Source organism: Chiloscyllium plagiosum, unplaced genomic scaffold, assembly GCF_037043375.1.
Source record: "Chiloscyllium plagiosum isolate Xiang-an unplaced genomic scaffold, Cpla_swu_hap1 HiC_scaffold_13, whole genome shotgun sequence".
NCBI classification, from domain to species: domain Eukaryota; kingdom Metazoa; phylum Chordata; class Chondrichthyes; order Orectolobiformes; family Hemiscylliidae; genus Chiloscyllium; species Chiloscyllium plagiosum.
In genome coordinates this window covers 77,290,404-77,312,669 of record NW_028270151.1, presented here as the reverse complement: position 1 = coordinate 77,312,669, position 22,266 = coordinate 77,290,404, and the positions used below count along the sequence as shown (strand labels likewise).

General features: G+C 41.9%; 1 protein-coding gene across 2 annotated transcripts in view; it reads left to right on the top strand.

The window, feature by feature from the left end:
- The window catches only part of aire (autoimmune regulator), a 48,494-nt gene that overhangs the window by 2,331 nt on the left and 23,897 nt on the right, over nucleotides 1-22,266 (top strand). For both annotated transcript variants that reach the window (XM_087993772.1, XM_087993771.1), the window contains exons 3-11: nucleotides 3,668-3,826; nucleotides 5,953-6,024; nucleotides 9,530-9,631; nucleotides 13,217-13,347; nucleotides 14,028-14,143; nucleotides 16,636-16,744; nucleotides 19,297-19,479; nucleotides 20,286-20,428; nucleotides 20,601-20,691. In XM_087993772.1, the coding sequence (XP_087849898.1) occupies nucleotides 3,668-3,826; nucleotides 5,953-6,024; nucleotides 9,530-9,631; nucleotides 13,217-13,347; nucleotides 14,028-14,143; nucleotides 16,636-16,744; nucleotides 19,297-19,479; nucleotides 20,286-20,428; nucleotides 20,601-20,691 (1,106 nt within the window). The remainder of the gene's footprint in view (nucleotides 1-3,667; nucleotides 3,827-5,952; nucleotides 6,025-9,529; nucleotides 9,632-13,216; nucleotides 13,348-14,027; nucleotides 14,144-16,635; nucleotides 16,745-19,296; nucleotides 19,480-20,285; nucleotides 20,429-20,600; nucleotides 20,692-22,266) is intronic.

The following is a 22,266-nucleotide window of genomic DNA, read 5'->3' as shown; positions in this document are numbered from 1 at the left end:
GGGATGTAGTTCAAATTTGGCTATTTTGTAGCACTTTGACTGTTGGGCTGTCTCGTTCTCCTTTTTTGTTTATATACAAATTCATTCAAGGGGTCTGGGAATCGCTGGCGAGACCAATATTTATTGCTCATTCCTAATTGTGCTTCAGAAGCTGATGGTGAACTGTCTTTTTGAACCACTGTGCTCCTTGTTGTGCGGGTAGACCCACAGTGCTGTTAGGAAGGGGAGTTCCTGGCTTTTGATCCAGGGCCAGCGAAGGAATAGCAATGTAGTTCCAAGTCAGGATGGCATCTAACTTCGAGAGTATTTGCATGTTCCCATGTATCTGCTGCCCTGTCCTTCTAGGTGCTGGAGGTAACAGGGTTGGAAGCTGCAGTCAAAGAAGCCTCTGTGAGTTTAGATTAGATTACTTGCAGTGTGGAAACAGGCCCTTCGGCCCAACAAGTCCACACTGACCCGCCGAAGCGCAACCCACCCATTCCCCTACATTTACCCCTTTACCTAACACTACGGGCAATTTAGCATGGCCGATTCACCTGACCTGCACATCTTTGGACTGTGGGAGGAAACTGGAGCACCCGGAGGAAACCCACGCAGACACGGGGAGAATGTGCAAACTCCACACAGTCAGTCACCTGAGTTGGGAATTGAACCCAGGTCTTTAGCGCTGTGAGACAGCAGTGCTAACCACTGTGCCACCGTGCCGCTCTGAGTTGTTGAAATGCATCTTGTATTGTATGCACTGCTGCTATGTATATCAGTAATGGAAGAAGCAAATATTGACATTAGTGATGGCGTGCTAATCAAGAATGAGTTGTTGTTTCCTGGATGGTGCTGAGTATCTTTAGTGTTGTTGGAACTGCCCTCATCCAGATAAGTGGCAAGTATTCCATCCCACTCCTGATTTGTTAGTGCAGGATTTGTATCTTTCCATACAAATTGTTACTGGTCCAGTTTAGTTTCAGATCAATGGTAACTCCCAAGATATTGACAGCAAGTTGTCTGTGTTATAATTGTCTTCCTGATGGGTAATTTATCCATCTTATTTACATGTCTGTGATATTATAGCAGTGTGAAGTTTTACTGTTGTTACTAAATTTCAAGACAGATCTCTTAATAAGAACTCGAACTATGTGGAGAATATTATGTGACCCAATGTATAGGACAGTAAGTACTCAGATTATACCCATACTGACGATGGAGTTTTACCAAAGAAACCACATCAGTGGGTGCTGGTTGTGTAGACATGGGAGTATAAGGAGGCATGGAGGCAATTAATGGGCACTGGTGTGAGTTTCTGATACCTGTATTCAGAACTGATTGTTGTCAGGCAAAGAGACCTTGGAGTGCAGGTTCATAGTTTCTTGAAGGTGGCGTTGCAGATAGGTAGGGTAGTGAAGAAGGCATTTGGTAAACTGCCCTTTATTGGTCAGAGCATTGAGTATAGGATTTGGGAGCTCATTTTGCGGCAAACAGGACATTGGTTAGGCCACTTTTGGAATACTGCATTCAATTCTGGTCTCCCAGCTACAGGAAAGGTGTTGTGAAACTTGAAAGGGTTCAGAAAAGATTTACAAGGATGTTGCCAGGGTTGGAGAGTTTGAGATATAGAGAGAGGTTGAATAGGCTGGGTATATTTTCCCTGGAGGGTCAGAGGCTGAGGGGTGACCTTGTAGAGATTTATAAAATCATGAGGGGCATGGATAGGGTAAATAGTAAAAAATGATGAAGGGCTTTTGCCCGAAACGTCGATTTTCCTGCTCCTCGGATACTGTCTGAACTACTGTGATTTTCCAGCACCACTCTAATCTAGAATCTGGTTTCCAGCATCTGCAGCCCTTGTTTTTACCTAAATAGTAAAGGCAGGGTAGTCCAAACCTTAAGGGTATTTACTATGAGGGGAAAAAGTTAAAAGGGACCTAAGAGGCAAGTTTTTCACATAGAGGGTGGTGCGTGTACAGAATAAGCAGCCAGAGGAAGTGATAGAGGCTAGTACAATTACAACATTTAAAAGACATCTGAATAGGTACATGAATACAGGTTTAGAGGAATATGGGCCAAATGCTGATAAACGGGACCAGATTAATTTAGGATACCTGGTTGGTATGGACAATTTGGACCAAAAGGTCTGTTTCCATGCTGAACATCTCTATGACTCCAACTGGGTCAATGTGCCAGTGAATGGTGGTTAGCCTTCTAACCTGCCTGCCTCAGCATCCAGCCTCAGGCCTGCTACTCAGGAGATGGAATCGCTTACTCCAGGCATCACTCACATTCTGTCTTGAAATTCAGGTGGACTGGCCCGCTGGACAAGAGGTGGAATTGGGGCATTAGGAAATGACTCCACTTGCAATCCAAGGATGAAAATCCAGGCCTGTCTCTCAATTTATATCTGTCTCTGTCAAAATCACTGTTCTGTTTCGACCTGTGACTTGTATAGGTTTCCTGTCCCTGCTATGTTTGGACCATGTCAAATTTAACAATGTAAGATTACCGTACTCATACAAGACTAAAGGGCTGCTCTCTCTCAATAGATTGGTGGTCATTTAACCTGAGGGTTACCATACCTCAGGTGAGGGGAAAGATTGAGAAGTAGAGCACCTTAGGCCGTATAGGAATCAAACGCATTGCTGTTGGCATCACCCTGCATTGCAAAGCAGCTGTCCAGCCAACTGAGCTAACCGATCTCCTAATGTTCCATTTACCATGTGAGACACTCTCTCTTTCTCTGTCTTTTGCAGTAAGAACATAGAACAGTCTATTTAAGTATCCCCAACCAAATGAATATGCTGGGAGATAAATGATTGTTCTTGTGCTAATGTTGATCATTGTTCTGGTACCTCCCACAGCTGGGGATCACAACTGAAATTTTCAGTGATTCCTATCTTGAACGCTATCCCTGGTGGACCAATTATTAGCAATTTAATTTTTTGCTGCAATGCGTAATAATTGAGACTCATTCAAGGTACCACCAATAATAACGGCACGGTGGCACAGTGGTTAGCACTGCTGCCTCACAGCGCCAGAGACCTGGGTTCAATTCCCACCTCGGGCGACTGACTGTGTGAAGTTTGCACATTCTCCCCGTGTCTGCGTGGGTTTCCTCCGGATGCTCCGGTTTCCTCCCACGGTCCAAAAATGTGCAGGTCAGGTGAATTGGCCATGCTAAATTGCCCGTAGTGTTAGGTGCAGGGGTAAATGTAGGGGAATGGGTCTGGGTGGGTTGCGCTTCGGCGGGTCGGTGTGGACTTGTTGGGCCGAAGGGCCTGTTTCCACACTGTAAGTAATCTAATCTAATCTAACTATTAGCCTGGTGTTTGGAGTCAGAGGAAGCTGGACCATAAGCATTTTAACATGAGTGAAACATGAAACATGAGGGCACTTGAAGGATTATGCTGCTGCTGGGTGAATGAGGAATAAGGGGACAGAACAGAAAGGATCTCTGGATGAAACTAGTCGGGAGAAGGAAAGTTTTTGAACTGAGGATTAGTGAACTGTGGGATCCTTTCCTCACATTGTCAGTGAACAGTCATACAGTCAGAACATTTCATGATCAACCTTTCATCTATGCCCCTAACCAGAATTAGTCATCCAAGTAAGTTGATATTTTTTACGAAACTGCAGGAGGAAAGTAAGAAGAATTAACTGTTCTGCTTGGAACTTACAGACTTAGATCTAAATAAACTGAGACGAGGAAGGAAAACCCCCAGAATGTCTCCCAATCAGATAACAACGAGGCCTCCGCTAAAACGGAAATCTCCCGAGGAGTCACCAGCTAATGCAGCTGGCATGAATACAAAATGTGGCAATAACAAGGAGACACCAGGTAAGAGAGCATTCTATAAGGGTCCCTGGATTGCAGCATTAAACAGTCCATTCAGCAAAAACAATGAGTTCAGGTTATGCCAGGTTCAAATATATAGTGAGTAAGCACTATAGCTGTAGTACTGGGATGTCCGTACACTCGAATAGACCAAGTACAGAAACACAGACACACACCCCAGATAATGAGCCGTGGATTCATTCATTAGGTATTCACACATGCACATATTCATTCATTCAGACAGACACACAGTACTGAGACATGTACCTATAGTGTAAACAATACATGCAGACATAAAGTCTCACACACACACGCACACAGAAGTTAGCTGGAAGTTGATGCTGTCTGAGATAACCTCTTCATAACTATAACACTAAGTGAACTAAATTGCTTAACAGTGGGACTACTACCCTTCACTCAGGAGGAAGTTCTATTCTCATAATCACTCAGCTAGCTGATCTGACTGGGCTGCAGCTTCAGCACTCCTCCCAGTACCAGGGTTCATTAGTGGGCACGGCCGAAAGTGCAGGAAAGAACACAAGGGGGACCCAGTCTGTGCCGGGAAGGTTATGTCCTGCAGTTTGTGAACAGTGAGCAATCCCAGAGCCCAGGGAGGAGGGAGGGGGTTCGAGCAGCCAGCTTATGTTGAACAGGCAGTTTGGAAGGAAGGTGGCTTATATCTTTGGTGGAGTAAAGGTGTCCCTGATGCATGCAGAACCCTTGTCCTTAATGATGTGCTCCCCTTCCTCCCATCCTTTTCACATGGAGGCTGATAAAAACAGCTTACTCACTCCTGTTTGGCCATCCAGGGTGACCATATTTTGGAATGAGCAGCATGTTTTTCAGTTTAACAGACTTTTTAACAACTGAGTTGACCTTCAGTTAGTTATCCAAATTTAGGCAGGTGGGCTGCTAAATTCAGCACTTGCCCACTTTGTATTTTGCTTATACCTTCATGGGATGAAAGGGTCACAGGCTGGGTCAGCATTTATTGCCCACAATGAACTGCCCAGAGGATAGTTAAGAATCACGTACATTGCCATAGGTCTGGAGTCATACTTGCCACACCAGATATTTTTGGCCAATCTCTATCCCTGAGGGAAATGAGTAAACCAGACAGGTTTTCAACAGCAATAGACATAGGGTTTCTCATGGGATTAGTTTTAATTTCAGACTGTTATTGCATTCACCATCTGCCATGGTGATATTTGAGACCATGTCCCCTGAATATCATCTTGGGGTTCTGAATTTTTATTACTTCAGTGCCATAATCCAAATGTTTCATCACTGGTGAGGCTCATGGAGGGGATTTAATCAGAGGATGGTTACAGAACACAGGGTGTCTGTTCTGAACACCAAGTCTATGCTACTTCTCTGAAAATGTGACTCGGCCAATCCCACTCCTTTGTGTTTTTTCCCATTGTCCTGCAAGTTTTCTTCTCTTCAGGCACTTACGCAATGCTCTTTTGAAAACTTTAATTGCTTCTGCCTTCACCATACTCAAGGGTGGAATGGTATGGCCAGTAGGTGGAGCAGTGGTTGACGAGGCTGTTGTAAAATTGGGCACTGCAGCTACCACCTACCTGCCTTCACTGGTATTTTGTCAGTGGCAGGCAATGTGTTGGATGGCCCAACTAATCATAGAGCCATGCAGAATGGAAACAGACCCTTTGGTTCAACTAGCCCATGGCAACCATAATCCCAAACTAAGCTAGTCCCACCTGCCTGTGCTTGGCCTACATCCCTCTAAATATTTCTTGTTCATGTACTTGTCTAACTGTCTCTTAAATGTTGTACTGTACCTGCATCCACCATTTCACACATGCTGCACCCTCCGTGTAAAAAGATTGCCCCCATGTCTTTTGAAAATCTCTCTCCTCTCAGTTTAAAAATGTGCCCCTTAGTCTTGAAATCCATGAGCCAATTGAGGCCCTTAGTTGGCCATATAAACACCAGTTAAGATATCTGGATTGTCCAAAACTGGTGATGAATTGAACAACCTTGTGATTCAGAAATTTATGGGTTATCAACTGAGCCATTTGCAGGAGACTCTCGACACAGGATGACAGTATCTGGATACTTGGTTTGGTGCTCTTCAGCAATGGGACATTAACCATGTTGCTTTTCAGGGACGATATTGAAAGGAAGAATCGTGAAAAAAACAGAGAACACTAATGTTGTCAGAGTGCCTCAAAGAAGTGGTAAGTAGTCTCAGATTCGAGCATGATTGGATTAAGTGACACTGTGCAAAGATCTTCAGGAAATGGGGCTGCAACATTTTGGCTCACCCTCAAACACTGTACTCAAGCCCAGCTTGGAAGGCAGCTTCCATAAGCAGAGCTACAGCTCTGTTGAAGCTCAACATAACCTAAAGAGTTTCTGCAATTGGATACCAAGTGCCTCAAGGTTAGAAATGTGGCTGCTTAGCATTGGATTATGGTGGAATTGATGTAATTTTCCACCCAACACCTTTGAGCTGAGATTTTTGATTTCTGCACCATTACAGAATGTTTTCAAAGGGGCAGGAATTGGATCCACTCAGAGATATTTCCTTGACCACAACCGATTTTCTGACCTAAGGACTTTTGACAGGGTTTCATGAGTTCCTGGGCCTTCCATGTAGCAATGACATATTACTCTGTGTATCAAAGAGATGTTACTCTGTGTCAGTTAGATGTCGCTCAGTCAGTGAGATGTGACTCATTGCCAGTGGCTTTTTTTGTGACTTGAAAACGTAATTCTGCCTGTGAAATGTCTTCTGTCATTAAAATGTTATTCTGTGTATCAAAGAAATATGACTATGTGAGTAAGTGAGATGTTACTCTGTGTATATGATGTGGAGGTGCCAGTGTTGGACTGAAGTAGACAAAGTTAAAAATCACACAACACCAGGTTATAATCCAACAGATTTATTTGAAAGTACAAGCTTTCAGAGTGCTGCTCCTTCATCAGGTAGTTAGTACTTCCACATTAACCTGTTGGTCTATAACCTGGTGTTTTGTGATTTTTAATTCAATGTGTAATGAGATGTCACTTCTTTTATCAGTGAGATAACAGCGTCAGTGAAATGTTACTGTGAGGAATGAGATATTACTCTATGTTTAGTGAGATATTATTCTGTGTGTAGTGAGATATTACTCTGTAGTTGAAAAATGTGGTGCTGGAAAATTTTCAACTCTGGTACTCCAGCATCTGCAGTCCTCACTTTCTCCTAGTAGACATTACACTGTGGTCAGGTATTACTCTGCATTATCATTGAGATATTACTGTGTGTAGTGAGATATTACTCTGTGTTATCATTGAGATATTATTCTGTGCGTGGTGAGATATTACTCTTCATTGTCAGTGAGATATAATTTTTTGTGTCAATGAACTGGGACTTTGTTAGTGAGCTGTGAACACAGGACTTCAGAGCAGGAGTAGGCCATTTGGCCCTTAAAGCCTGCCCTACCGTTCAATAAGATTGTGATTGAACAGGTCATTGTTTCTTAGAGAAAAAGAACTCTGTCTTTCCACCTTAAGAGTGAATTTTCTCAGTGCTAAATGGCTTCCTTATAGCTGCCATGTATCAATTTACCCTATGGTCTTTTGTATTTGAAATGGGGAACTTCCCAATCTTCTAAACACAGGGGAATCCAGATCCAATGTTTTCAACCCTTTTTCCTAAGAAAAGCCATTCATCCCAGGTAGAAGCTAAGTGAATCTTTTCTGAACTGTTTTTAATGCAATTGCATACTTTTAAAAATGTAAAATGGAGTCCAAATCAGTGAGCAGTGTTTCAAATGTGGTCTCACCAATGTCCTGTAAAGCTACAGTAAAATTTTCTGACTTTAATATTCAGTTAAAGAAAACTCACCACATTACAGGAAGAATGTAACTACTCTGGAGAAAGTGCAGAGACGATTTAATAGAATGTTGCCTGGGCTGGAGAATAGTAGCTACAACGAGAGGTTGGGGTTGTTTTCCTTGGAACAGCAAAGGCTGGGGTGGGGTGACATGATTGAGGTATATAAAATTGTGATGGGTGGAGATGGAGGGAATCTGTTTCCATTGGCAGAGCATTCAAAAAACAGGGCTCCTAGATCAAGCTAAATGGCAGAAGGATTAGAGGGGACATGAGGGAAAAATCTTTTAACGCAAAGGGTGGTGGGTGAGTGGAATTCGCTGCCTGAGTTGGTGATGGAGGCAGAGACCCTAACTCGTTTAAAAAATACCTGGATCTGCCCCTCAAGTACTATAAGCTGCAGAGCTGCAGAGCTACGTGTCATGTGCAGGAAGATGGCATTAGAAAGGCCATCTAGGTGTCTTTGGGTTGGCATGGATAAGACTAGGGGTGGCATGATGGCTCAGTGGTTTGTACCGCTGCCTCACAGTACCAGGGACACCGGTTTGATTCCAGCCTCAGGCCACTGTCTGTGTAGAGTTTGTACATTCTCCCCATGCCTATGTGGGCTTCCTCTGGGTGCTCCAGTTTCCTCCCACAATCCAAAGATGTGCAGGTTAGGTGAATTAGCCATGCTAAATTGTCCATTACTTAGGGGTAAATATAGGGTAAGGGAATTGGTCTGGGTGGGTTACTCTTCAGAGGGTCGGTGTGAACTTGTTGGGCCAAAAGGCCTGTTTCCATAGTATAGGGATTGTATGGTTCCCCTCTGTGCTGTATCATTTCCATGGTTCTAGGTTCTATTCCCTTTGCAATGCGTGCCAACATTCCATTTGACTTTCTGATCACTTGCTGACTGTTTATACTAATCTCAATTCTTATGGATAGTATCCTCCTTTTCTCTTCTTCCTGCCATAATGGAGATCACATTTTTCCACATTATACTCCATTCACTTGTAGAGATATCCTTTTGTAGATGCTTTACCCCCACTTTGACAATTTAGGTTCCTTCTAAACTTGATGACATTGATAGATTTAGATGATGGGCTGTTAGGCCTATGGTTTACTGCTTTTAATCTCCCCCTTTCCAATCTGCTTAGGCTCTCCTAGAATTTTAATAATTTTGGAAGATTATAAGCAACGCCACTTCTTTTGAGATCAAAGGATGCAGGCCATCTGGTTTTCGAGACTTGTCAATCTTTAGGTCCAATAGTTTTATTTGGTGGCAAAGATTGTTTTAAGCTCCTCCATCTCTTTCACCTTTTAATTTTCAGGTTTCTTTGAGAAGTGTTACAAGACCTCTACATGAAATTAAAAATACCTATTTAACATGTTTGCTATTTCCCTATTTTCTGTTATCAGTTCTTCCAGACTAAATCTAGGGAGCAAAATTAGTTTGAGTCACTATTCAAATATTGGGGAAACTCTCATTACCTGTTTTTATAGCTAGCTAGCTGACTGGAAGAGATTGCTTTCTGTCTCTAATTTTTGTCATTCTTTGTTAATTCTTAAAATTTAACCAATTTTCTGAACTACCACTAACCTTGACAGATTTGTACAGTGTTTCTTTTAATTTGATGTTACCCTTAACTTGTTTGTTGAGCTGTAGATGATCCACCCTTCCCAGAGACTCTTCCTTTCTCATTGGTGCTAATTTTAGTTGAGACATATTAAGTATCTCCTTATTTTGTTACTCTTACTTTTGTTATTATGCGCATTAATAAAATGTTTCCTATCTCTTTCGTGAAGTACTGCACTAATTTTCTGAAGGTTATGTCTGAAATTTTTCATACGCATTTATTTTTGTCTTTCCTTTTAATAAGGATCACAACCAGTTCAAAAAGATAACAATCATGCAACTAATGAGCTTTCTGCCTCGAGTGCTAACCTCAAAGGGATTCTCATCAAGCAAGTCTTAGAATCAGGTATTAAACCAGTCACAATGCAATTTCAGAAGTGAACTAATATGCAAATATAGTTGTAATGCATCTTTTTTTCTTCAATTTCTCTATTCCATAACTAACGATTGTACCTAGGTACTCTATACTGGTCACTATGCTGGGGATATTGTTACACTGAAATTAACCTTGTAACTGAATAAGCTTTGTACCCAAGATAGCACTGCAGATGGCAACTTATAAACTTTCCACTGTGTTTGAGTACATGTGACAATAAAGCTACTTCAATTCAATTCAATGCTCTTGCACCAAGAGCTAAACACATTAATAGAAACATACATTGGGTTGAGGAGGTATTAGAATTGACCTATTAGTAGAATGTAAGATGAGTAAGGAGACTGTTCGGTCCATTATAACTGCACTGACTTTTGGAAAGGCAATACAATTCTCAGCTCTCTTCCCAAAACTCTTCAAATTTTCCCTTTTTTCCAATTGCCTTTAAAATGTTATTATTGAACATACTTCCTTCACCATTTCGAAAATGGATCACAAGGACTCGTATGTAAGAAGTGAATAGAGAGAATCCAGACTTGCATAGTACTAAAGCAAAGGTCATAACCTGAAACGTAAACTTTATATCTCATACCGTAGAAGCAGCCAGACCTGCTGAGTATTTCCATCACTTTTTGATTTGGAGGTGCCAGTATTAGACTGGGGTGTACAAAGTTACAAATCACACAACACCAGATTATAGTCCAACAGGTTTAATTGGAAGCACTAGCTTTCAGAGCGCTGCTTCTTCATCAGGTGGTTGTGAAGTATAAGATTGTAAGACACAGAATTTATAGCAAAAGTTTACAGCGTGATGTAACTGAAATTATACATTGGAAAAGACCTGGATTGTTTGTTATGTCTCTCATCTTTTTGAATGACCTTGTTGTTTTCAGTTCTTTCATATGTAAATCTCAGAACTTTTTAAAAATTACATTCTCAAGTGAGAATCATGATTCCTGATGAAGGGCTTATGCCTGAAACATGGACTCTCCTGCTCCTCGGATGCTGCCTGACCAGCTGTGCTTTTGCAGCGCCACACTTTCCAACTCGAATTTCTCGACCATGTTGTGACCTTAATGTCACCCTCTAACTTTCAAAGGATGGTGCATAACAGGCCATATTCCCTTCCATTTCCCGGTCATTTTGCAGACCCAGCAACACTACCACTGTAGAAACGCAAGAACTTTATGCTAAACCTTTATGAGTCGCTTGTTAGGTCTCAAGTGAGCTTGCAGAAGATGCCAAACTCAGAACCGAAGTCAATATCAAGCATGATAGTACAACAGTGTGGAGAAATTGAGGACTGCAGTTGCTGGAGAGTGAGAGTCGAAAAGGGTGACGCTGGAAAAGCACAGCAGGTCAGGCAGCATCCAAGGAGCAGGAGAGTCAACATTTTGGGCATAAGCTCTTCATGGAATGTGGAGGGGGAAGGGGGATGAGAGATAAATAGAGGGGTGGGGGTGAGGCTGGAAAGAAAGTAGGTGGGAAGCCAACAGGTGGATGCAAGTGAGGGTAATTGTTATGGGGAGGAGCTGATAGGTGGGAAGGAAGATGGCAGATAGGACAGGTCAAGAGGACGGTGCTGAAATGGAAGATTGGATCTGGGATGAGGTGAGGGGGGAAGATTTGGAAAGTAATGAAGTCGATGTTGATGCCCTGTGGTTGAAGGGTCCCAAGGTAGAAGATGAGGCGTTCTTCCTCCAGTTGGCAGGTGGATATGGTTTGGCAGTGGATGATGCCCAGGACATGCATATCCTTGGGGGAGAGGGAGGGGGAGTTGAAGTGGGGCTGTTTAGTGCGTGTGTCCCAGAGATGTTCCCTGAAGCACTCCGCAAGTTAGTGTTCTGTCTCCCTGATGTAGAGGAGAGCACATCGAGAGCGATGGATGCAGTAGATGAGGTGGGTGAATGTGCAGAAAAATCTCTGCCGGATGTGGAAAGATCCTTTGGTGACTTGGATGGAGGTGAGGGAGAGTGGTGTGGGCACAGGTTTTACACCTCTTGCGGTGGCAAGGGAGGATGCCAGGAGTGGAGGGTGGGTTGGTGGGGGCATGGACCTAACGAGGGAATCACAGAGGGAAAGGTCCCTGCAAAGCGCAGATAGCGATGGGGATGGAAATATATCTGTGATAGTGGGGTCTGCCTATAGCTGGCAGAAATGGTGGAGGATGATGCATTGTATTAGGGAAAGGTGAGGACCATGGGGGTTCTATCCTTGTTGCGGTTGGAAGGATGGGGTTCAAGGGCGGAGGTGCAGCAAGTGGCGGAGATGCGCTGGAGGGCATTGTTGATCACATGAGAGGAGAAATTGCGATCCCTGAAACGGGAGGCCATCTCGTTGCCCTAGAGTGGAATTGCTCTGCTTGGGAGCAGACACAGTGGAGGCAGTGGAATTGTGCGTAAGGAATTGCATTTTAACAGGGAGGGGAGGTGGGAGGAGGTGTAGTCAAGGTGGCTATAGGAGTCGGTGGGTTTGAAATAGATATCTGTGTTTAGTCGGTCGCCAGAGTTGGAGATGGAGATGTCCAGGAAGGGGAGGGATGTGTCTGAGATAGCCCAGGTGAACTTGAGGTCAGTTTGGAAGGTGTTAGTGAAGTTGATGAACTGTTCAACCTACTCATGGGAGCACAAGGTGGCACTGATACAGTCAGCGATGTAGCGGAGGAAAAAGTGGGGAATGGTGTTGATGTAACTATGGAAAATAGACTGTCTATTTACCCTATGAAGAGGCAAGCATAGCTGGGGCAGATGTGGGTGCCCATGGCTACCCCTGTGGTCTGATGAAAGTGGGAGGATTTGAAGGAGAACTTGTTGAGTGTGAGGACCGTACATAGCTTAGTAAATGTTCAATGCAGTTTAATGGAGACCAATATGGTAGAATGCAATTTGGTGGGAAGACTGAGGGAAAGAAATTTAGATTAAGTGGTATAATTTTCAAATGGCGGGTAGTAAGGTAGAGTAACCTCAGGGTCTTTACACTCAAAGGCAAAGATGTTGAGCTAAACCTTTACTAATCACTGGTTAGGTCTAAAATGGAGTGCTGTACCTAATTTAAGAAAGATGTTAAGGCCTAAGGGAGCATTCAGTGGAGATTTATGACAGTGGCACTGAGGATATATAATTTCAATTTGGGTGAAATAGTAAAGGAAATCTGGACTATTCTCGTTGGAGTAGAGAAAATTTGAGGGAGGTTGATAGGAAAGTCCAAATCATGAAAGGTTTTGCTTCAATAAATAAGGAAAAACCTTATCAAGTATCAGCTGGAGTACATTGGGAATATGCTTGACAAAAGAGGTGAGATGAGAGTAATTTCCTTACGTGTTTTGATGAATTATCGGAAAGGTTGATGAAAGCAATCAGCAGTAACTTTCAAATGGGAATTGCAGAATATTGAAAGGGAAAGATTGGGAGGCCATGGCAGTAGGGTAAGGGAATGAGTTTAATTGGATAACTCTTTTGATAGGCTTACACAGGCATGATGGACCGAATTGCCTCCTTCTGTATATGGTTCAATAATATACACTGTGAGGAATATTGACATCTGGTATGTTCCATTCAGGAATTTCCAAAAAGGGAATTAAGGGTGCCGGAGAAACACATGTTCTCAATAAGTCTGAGGATCCAGGAGGGAAGAGTCGGAGTAAGACCTGGAAGTTGGCCACTCGCTGCAAAGGTTTACCCCTGGCACAGGTATTGCAGAACAGCAAGAACAACAACAACAACTTTATACACAGCCTTTAATCTTGTGTTCGAATTTTGTGTTTATCTGGCTGAGGACACAAATACCACAGTTGGGTGAAGGGAGATAAGGATACACAGCAGACCACATTTGGAAGTATAGATTGTTCTGAGTGTGTTCTATAGATGGAGAACATTACAGACAGGGAGATACAAGACTATAAAGACATTTAAACATTGAAAAATGATAATTTGAAGGTTTTGGAGGGAAATGGGGGGTGGGGCAGGAATAACTGCAGGTCCAGACTGCTTCATGACTTTGAAAACTTCTATCAAATCTCCTTTTAGTCTCCCTTAGTTTACAGTGAAGGTCCATCCCCATTTTCCATTGAACGCTCAGGGTATTGAGGGTACTGATAGACGGATGAGAGCACAAAGGCTTTGCTTGCAACAGAAGGAAAAGCACATGTGCGAAACATGTCTCAGATTGCTAGTGGCCAGGTCAAGGAGCCAGATATGTAACTGGATTTATTTTGGAGGAGTATAGATCGTAATGACTAGTGATAAACAATGAGTTCCACAAAAGGCAAGTAAGAGTGAGAATCACAAGGCCCTTGCCCCTGGTTCCCTCCAGGCCTCAGTTTGCTTCTGTTTGGCTCACATTTTCTTTTCCCCATTTCCTGTCTGAACAGAAGAACGATGATGAGTGTGCAGTGTGCAGAGATGGAGGTGAACTGATCTGCTGTGATGGCTGTCCAAGGGCCTTTCATTTAGGCTGCCTTGTACCTCCCCTCAGAGAAATACCCAAGTAAGTACTGGAACTGTGGAAAAATACATCACTTTATGGATCTCAGAGTTACTATGGCTGAGTGGCTGGCCCCTCATCTTGGAGTCAGGAGGTTGTGAGTTTGAACACTGCACAAGAATTGAGAGCAAGTAGCCTGCATTGGTATTTTAATGTAATTTGAGAGCATTCTTCACTACCATTTGGATGAGACATTAAACCAAAGTCCTTGTATGTAACCTCGACTGGATAGCTCACGGCACTAGTTCAAGCAACACTAACATCCATAAGCAGTTTATTTGGTCTCTATTGGTCAGTAACTCAGTAAGACTCCTTCAATAGTACTTTCCTCGCCCATGATCTCCAACAGCTAGAAGGATAAGGGCACAGAAGATGTATGGGAATGCCACATTTGCACATTCCCTGTGCATCACATACCATCCTTTCTTGAAAATAGATCACTGTTCCCACACTGCATCCAAAATCCTGGAACTCTCTTTCTAACAGCACTGTGGGTCTACCTACACCAGTTAGACTGCAATGGTTCAGGAATGATTTGGAGAAGCCGGTGTTGGACTGGGGTCTATCAGGTTAAAAACCATACAAAATCAGGTTAAAATCCAACAGGTTTATTTGGAAACACCAGCTTTCGGAGCGCTGCTATATCAGATGGGACCACCTGATGAAGGAGCAGCGCTCCGAAAGCTAGTGCTTCCAAATAAACCTGTTGGACTATAACCTGGTGTTGTGTGATTTTTAACTGTGGTTCAGGAAAGCAGATCATGATGACAGTTAGAAATGGATAATGTAGATCTGGCAAAGCCCACACCTCCTGAAGGATTTTGTTTTAACTTACATTATTTATTTCCTGTGGGGCTTTTCCTTGCAAAATTGACTGCCATTTTTCCAACAGTGACCATACTTCAATATCATATGTTAAGTGGCAATCAATTTGTAACAAGCTGAGGTTGTGAAAGATGATTTAAAAATACAGACTTTATTTTTCCCTTTATTTCTGAACAATATCCCGTTGAAGCTTGTGAGTAAGTGCATGTATCAATATCAGAAAAAATAGGATTGTGTTTGGGTCTAATTTCCCACTGTTTGGTGACATATCTATGATAATACATAAAGTCATAAAGATGTACAGCACAGAAACAGACCCTTCAGTCCAACTTGTCCATGCCAACCAGAAATCGTAAATTAATCTGGTCTCATTTGCCAACACTTAGCCCATATCCCTCTAAACATTCCTAATCATGTACCTTCCAGATGCCTTTTAAATGTGCAATTGTACCAGCCTCCACCACTTCCTCTAGCAACTCATTCAACCCTCCAACCCCGACAATATCCTTGTAAATCTCTTCTGTACACATTCAAGTTTAACAGCATCTTTTCTATAGGAGGGAGACCAGAGTTGAACAGAATATTCCAAAATTGGTCTAATCAATGTCCAGTATAGCCACAATATGACATCCCAACTCCTTTACTCAATACATTGATTAATAAAGGCCAGTTTACCAAACACCTTCTTCACTATCCTATCTATCTGTGACTCCACCATGAAGAATACCCACTCAAAAAAGGTATTAGAGGGCACAGAATTAGTTACTTAATAGACCAAGACCATTTCTTTCAAAATGGTGCTGATTCAATGAATTACTTATGAAGTCCAGTCATAGTTAAAAGGTAGAATTATTCAACTGGTAATCTGCAACCAGATAGGTCCCAAGAACATTAATGATCTAGTTAATTTATTTTCATGGTGTTGTCTTTAAGGTATAAGTGACAGCTAGAACACAAGACCTTCTTTGCTCTTCTTCAATTGGCACAATGATTTTTCTTGCTTTTGCCCAAGAGGGTGGACAGACCTCACTTTAACATCTGATGCAAAAGATGACACCTCTGACTGTACTGGAAAAGAGGCAGTTTAAGTTCTGAGCCAATGTCCTGGTGCTGCTTCATAGTCAGAAACCTCTGGCAGCATAATCAAGATTCCAGTTTTCATGTACAAGCACCGACAGTGGAGATGAGTTTAACTTGTGGCATTGCTATAAAATGGACAAAATTCAGATTGCCTACCATACATACTGTCCAATTTTCCAATCCATTTTCTTCATTCAGATTTAACGGGAGGTTCATCACTACTTTGCCAAATATAACCCCTCATTATAAAGCTTTCAGCTATAATACTTACTCATGCACATCCTATTTTTGTTATAAAACTTAGTCATAATACTCTTCTACATACCCAACCTTCATTATAGAGCTATCCATTATAATATTCTTTATAACACAATGTCCACTCATGATAAAGCCATGATAATAGTCTGTTACACATTCAATTTTCATTATATCGATTCCAGTTTGTGATATAATTATATAACAAACATAACGCTCTTCTATTTGCAATGTATAAATTCACCTGTGGATTTATAACAATGCATTTGATCTTCAAATGCATTCCTAACTATTTGTCTGAGCAATTTTTAAATTTTGTTTCTTTATCTGCTCAGTGGTACCTGGAGATGTTTATCCTGCACTAACAAAGCTGGTGACAGCCGAGCTCCATTATCCTCAGCACCGGAGAAGAACCAGCAATCACAGAGCACAGCAGGAGTCCAAGTAAGTCATGTCCCACTGCAGTAACCATCAGCCCATTTAGTTCTACAGAACTTAGCTTCAAAGCAGTCAATGTAACATGCATGACCAGTGGGTTAACTATGTTTAGTATCATACATGGCATTAATATAGAAAACAACAACTAAAAACTTTCCCAAAATAGCACAAGATTGGCTTCTTTGGTGAGTCAAATACTGCTGTTAGATAAATATAGATCAAAGGCCTCCTTTTTAAGCTGCTTTGTTCATGACTAACTTATGGTTAGACAGATCACAATGACAGTGATGTCTTGTGGTATATTCAATACCAGAGCTCAGTAAAATCATGTTTCACCTCATCCATTTTCCTTCAATGACTGACCAATGACATATACATTTCCATCTCAAAAATACTTCCCAGTAAACACATTTAACTTGCACCTAACAAAAATACCCTTGTCTCCATCTCTAAAACTCTACCAATTTATGATCTCGCTTCCATTTCCAGGATACGGATCAATAATCCCCATCTATTCTATATCTAGAACTTAAATGACCATGTATAGAAAGAATAGGAAATCGAAAGCAGAGCATGTGGCTAAAGGGTAGTATTTCTGAATGACAGAAAATGGAAAGTGGTTTCCTCCAAGGATAAGTGAGATCACTGAGATTACTGATGCTCAACATTAACATTAATAATTTAGACTTGAGAATCACAAATCCAAATTTGCAGATGACACCAAATTGGAGAGACAGTCAATAAAGTGTAATACAATATAATAAGTTCCAAGAAGACATTAATATGGAATAGGAATATAATTTGCACTCCCAAGTCTCTCTCAAACTCCACCCCCATTTATAGAATCACAGAATCGCTGCAGTGTGGAAGCAGGCTATTTGGCCTACTGAGTCCACACCGCCCCTCCAAAGAGCCATGCTAAATTGCCCATAGGTTAGGTGCATTAGTCAGAGGTAAATGTAGAGAAATAGGGAAGGGGAATGGTTCTGGGTGGGTTACTCTTCGAAGGGTCGGTGTAGACATGTTTCCACACTGTAGGGATTCTATGAAATTCTATGAAATAATTGGTAAATGAATTTGAATAGAGATAAATATGAGATATTAATGTATTCTGGTAAAAAAATAAAGGAAGTCACATAATATTTGGATAACAATAATCTAACTCATTCTTTCTATATCTGTGTGGGTTTCCTTCTGGTGCTGTGGTTTCCTCCCACAATCCAAAAATGTGTAGGCGAGGTGGATTAGCCTTGGGAAATTCATGTTTACAGGGATAGTGTAGTGGGGGTGGATCTGGATGGAATGCTCTTCGGAGGAGCGGTGTGGAGTTGATGGGCTGAATGGCCTGCTTCCACATGGATTTTATGATTTTATAAATGAGATGGAGCATGAGAGAAACCTGGGAGTGCAAATATACACTAAAAGCTGTGATGTAGATTATTAAGGCTACTTTTTTTAAAAAAAAAATTAAATGCTAAAGTCCCAGAGGGACAAAATTTGAAAATCAGAGAAGATATGAAAACTTGAGGTTCAACTGCTTTTGTAGATATAGAGATAGCGGAGAGGGTTCAAGGAAAGCTGATAAATCTGATTCCAGAAATGGAAACTTATGCCTCTGTAGAAACACTGCGACTCGTTGCTCTTGAAAAGAAAAGGCTGAAAGGTGACCTATTACATAACGTTTAAACTGGGAATGGTTTTAACTGAGTATGCACTGAGATACATTTTCCACTTTTGGTGGAGAGCAAAACTAAAGATCATTAATATGCAAGTCACCAAGAAATCAAATAGGGAATCCAAAAGGAACTTATTTATCCAGAGTGTTAAGGATGTAGAATCCATTATCACAGGGAGTAGTTGAGATAAGTGGTACAGTTGTATTTAAGGGAAAGCTATACAGGCATAGGAAGGAGGGTTGTGGGAGAACAGGAAAGAAGGGAAGAGGTTTCAATATGAGCACCAAAGATTGGTTTGGTGAGTGTTTTGTTTCTGTGATGTACATACTATGAAATTCTAACAATAATATCCTAACTTTCATCTTCATAAATATTGCCCAAGAATGATCTTACTGCCATCTATTGAACATTAATAATATGCCGTATCTAAGTGCTAGCTACCTGTACATACATCTGTGTATTTGTCATCCCAACATCCATATCTCCAAGTTACATTTACTAACTTTGCCAAGCCAACAGTAGTTAATCAAACCCTTTACCAATATCTTGAATTATTTTCCTTCTAATCTCCCGAAATCAACCCAAACTTAAACTGCCTTTGTTATTTCACCAGGTCTCCCTCATCTCTCAGCTATACTCCCCTTATTCCCCCATCACATTTCCTTCAGCATGATCCTAAACTTGCTCCTGTCACTATACATCAGTATTTTGCACTCCAAATCCTCACATAGTATGGTCTTCTCACTGTTTTCCCTCCATTAGCTTCCTTCCCATTCATTTTGCTGGAATTGGGAACTGCATTTAGCCAGGGATTTGTTTTGAAAGCTTGTGATGATTACTCCATAGTTACCTGTGCAGTGATTGTTTTATTTTGTACACTAGGTAGTCTTGTATCAGCAGAAATTGGTGGGAGAGTTGGAGCAGCTGCTGAGATCATCACCATTTACCAACAGAGAACATCCTCCTAGCATTGGACTACAATCCACAGCAGTAACCACAGCACCATCTTCAACATCCTCTTCAGCTTCCTCTTCAGCCAATCTTACTGCCAATCAGAAACAGCGGGTAACACAATTCATTACATGATGTTTGCATTGTACCAAATATCACAGTGTTCCCCGTACTATCACACAGACTCAGCTCCAATGTTACCCCGCCTCTTACCCAGTCTACAATCACAGACGCAGCTAGGAATTTCCAATTGTCACCCACTCCCCCCTGTACCCCATTTTCATCAGCACAGTTTAGGATCAATGTTCTTCATTTTCTGGGAACTCACTCTTCTCTCCTTCATGATCAGTCTGGGTGCCCTTTCCCCAATCCTACCATGGCAAACTTGAATTTGGGTTCCCTTCCGGACTCATCACATGACAGTCCGGGATCTATTTATCTCACTCATCTATCATGTAATCACAAATTGGGACCTCTGCATTTTCCTTTTGTCACTCCACTATATTTTCCATCTTCTTCTGTTATTGATGGCATAAGACAATGCCCTTATTTGAACAATGGTAATCTTCCTCCTGCATCCTACAATCTCGTTCTCAATATTTCTTCTTCCTTCTCTAAGTACCTTCTTCTCCCTTCCCCCATCTTGACTTCATTTCTATCCTTCCATCACTTCCTGTTACCCTGTGCCTTTAATATTCCCTCCTCTCTTCCCTCCTGCAATCACTGCTATCCTATTCCCCTCTTTTAACTCTTAATTGGAGCCCTTCCCCCTTTTTTTACCCTCTTTCTCTTTTCAATCAACGTCTGTCCTTTCTGCAAACAGTTTCCCCAGGCTGAAGTCAAGAAGTTCCATTCTTGCTCTATCATTACATTGTCTGGGACGGAGTGATGCAATTCCTAATGCCACTTTATACTTTCAGGTGCTGCTGCAGACCCACGAAAATCAACCCCTGAACCCCAGCTGTGGCGTGTGCAAAGTGGGTGGAGACCTGAAACGCTGCACCCAATGCCAAGGAGCCTTCCACTCCCACTGCCATTTCCCTGCTAGCCCTGAGAATATGAGGTACATAATCAGAGCAATTGGAACAGCATTCAGAGATGTCAAAGTAACTCCACAACATGCGTTCTATGTGTCTGGTTTTGGATACATGCTAAAGTAACTGCTGAACACTCTCAATAAGAAATTGAAACCATCAATCCATACAGGGACTTTTATGATTTTATCTGTGTTACAGGACAGGGAGATGTATCTCCTGTACAAACACAACTGTGCTGAACACACCTACTGAGTTTGAAGCACCACTGAAAGCCCCAACCACACAAACAGTAAGTCAGTGACATTTTGTGATCCAGTACTACAGGTAACTGTTGTTCTGATGTATATCTAGCTGTTAGCTGAGTTCTTTCTGTACTGTTTGTATACTTTCTTAATCTCCTGTCTAAATGTAATGAAAGCTTCAAAGAATTATATACCTGAACCCTAGGTCTCTCAGTTCTACAACACTACTCAAGGCTCTACTTATAAATTAAAAATCACACAACACCAGGTTATAGTCCAACAGGTGTATTTGGAAGTACAAGCTTTTGGAGCACTGCTCCTTCATCAGGTAGCTACTTTAAAATGTATAGGTCCTGTCCTTATTCATTTAACAAAATGCAATACCTTCAAATTAAACTCTATCTGCCTCTCCTCAGCCTGTTGACCCAACTGGTGTAGCATCCAAAGTATTGGCATTCCAGGAACACATGGTGTTCCTCTGATCAGGTGTGCCCATCAAGGTGGAGTTCAATCTGGATAAATGCAAAATAATTCATTTTGGAAAGTCGAATTTCAATGCTGGATACAGGGTTGAAGACAGGGTTCTTGGAGGAACAGCGTGGAGGAACAGCAGGATCTTGGGGTCAACGTACGTAGATCCCTCAAAGTAGCCACCCAAATTGATAGGGTTATAAAGAAGGTGTATGGTGTTTTGGCTTTCAGTAACAGGGGATTTGAGTTTAAGAGCTGCGAGCTTTTGCTGCAGCCCTATAAAACCCTGGTTAGATCACACGGGAATATTGTGTCCAGTTTTGGGCACTCCATTACAGGAAGGATGTAGATGCTTTAGAGAGGGTGCAGAGGAGATTTACCAGGATGCTGCATGGACTGGAGGGCATGTCTTATGAAGAGCAGTGAGTGAGCTAGAATTGAATTGAATTGAATTGAACTGAATTTAATTTATTGTTATGTGTACCGAGGCACAGTGAAAAGCTTACTCTTGTGAGCAATACAGGCAGACCACAGAGTTAAGTAGCATAGATAAGTAAATAATAGGTAAACAGCGGCAAAAACAAAAACACAGGTACAGGCGAATGTTAAGAGTTTGTGGGTCCATTCAGTATTCTAACAATAGTAGGGTAGAAACTGTTTCGAAACCAGCTGGTGCATGTGTTCAGACTTCTGTACCTTCTCCCCGATTGTAGAGGTTGTAGAAAACCATTGCCAGAGTGGGATGGTTCTTGGCGGCCTAGCCTTGACAGTGGGCCTGGTAGATGGATTCTATAGATGGGACGTTGGCATTTGTGATTGTTCAGGCTGAGTTCACCACTCTCTGTAACCGTCTCCGAACTTGAATGGTACAGTTGCCATACCGGGTAATGATACATCCAGACAGAATGCTCTCGATGGCACACTTATAAAAGTTGGCAAGGGTATTTGCCGTCATGCCAAATTTCCTCAGCTGCCTAAGGAAGAAGAAACATTGTTGGGCCTTTGTAACCAGTGCGTCCATATGAAGAATCCAAGAAAGCTTGTTTTGGATGACCATTCCCAGGATCTTGACACTCTCCACTCGTTCTACCTCTGTGCTGTTAAAGTTTAGGGGGGGCATGAGCAACATCCCACCAAAAGTCAATAACGAT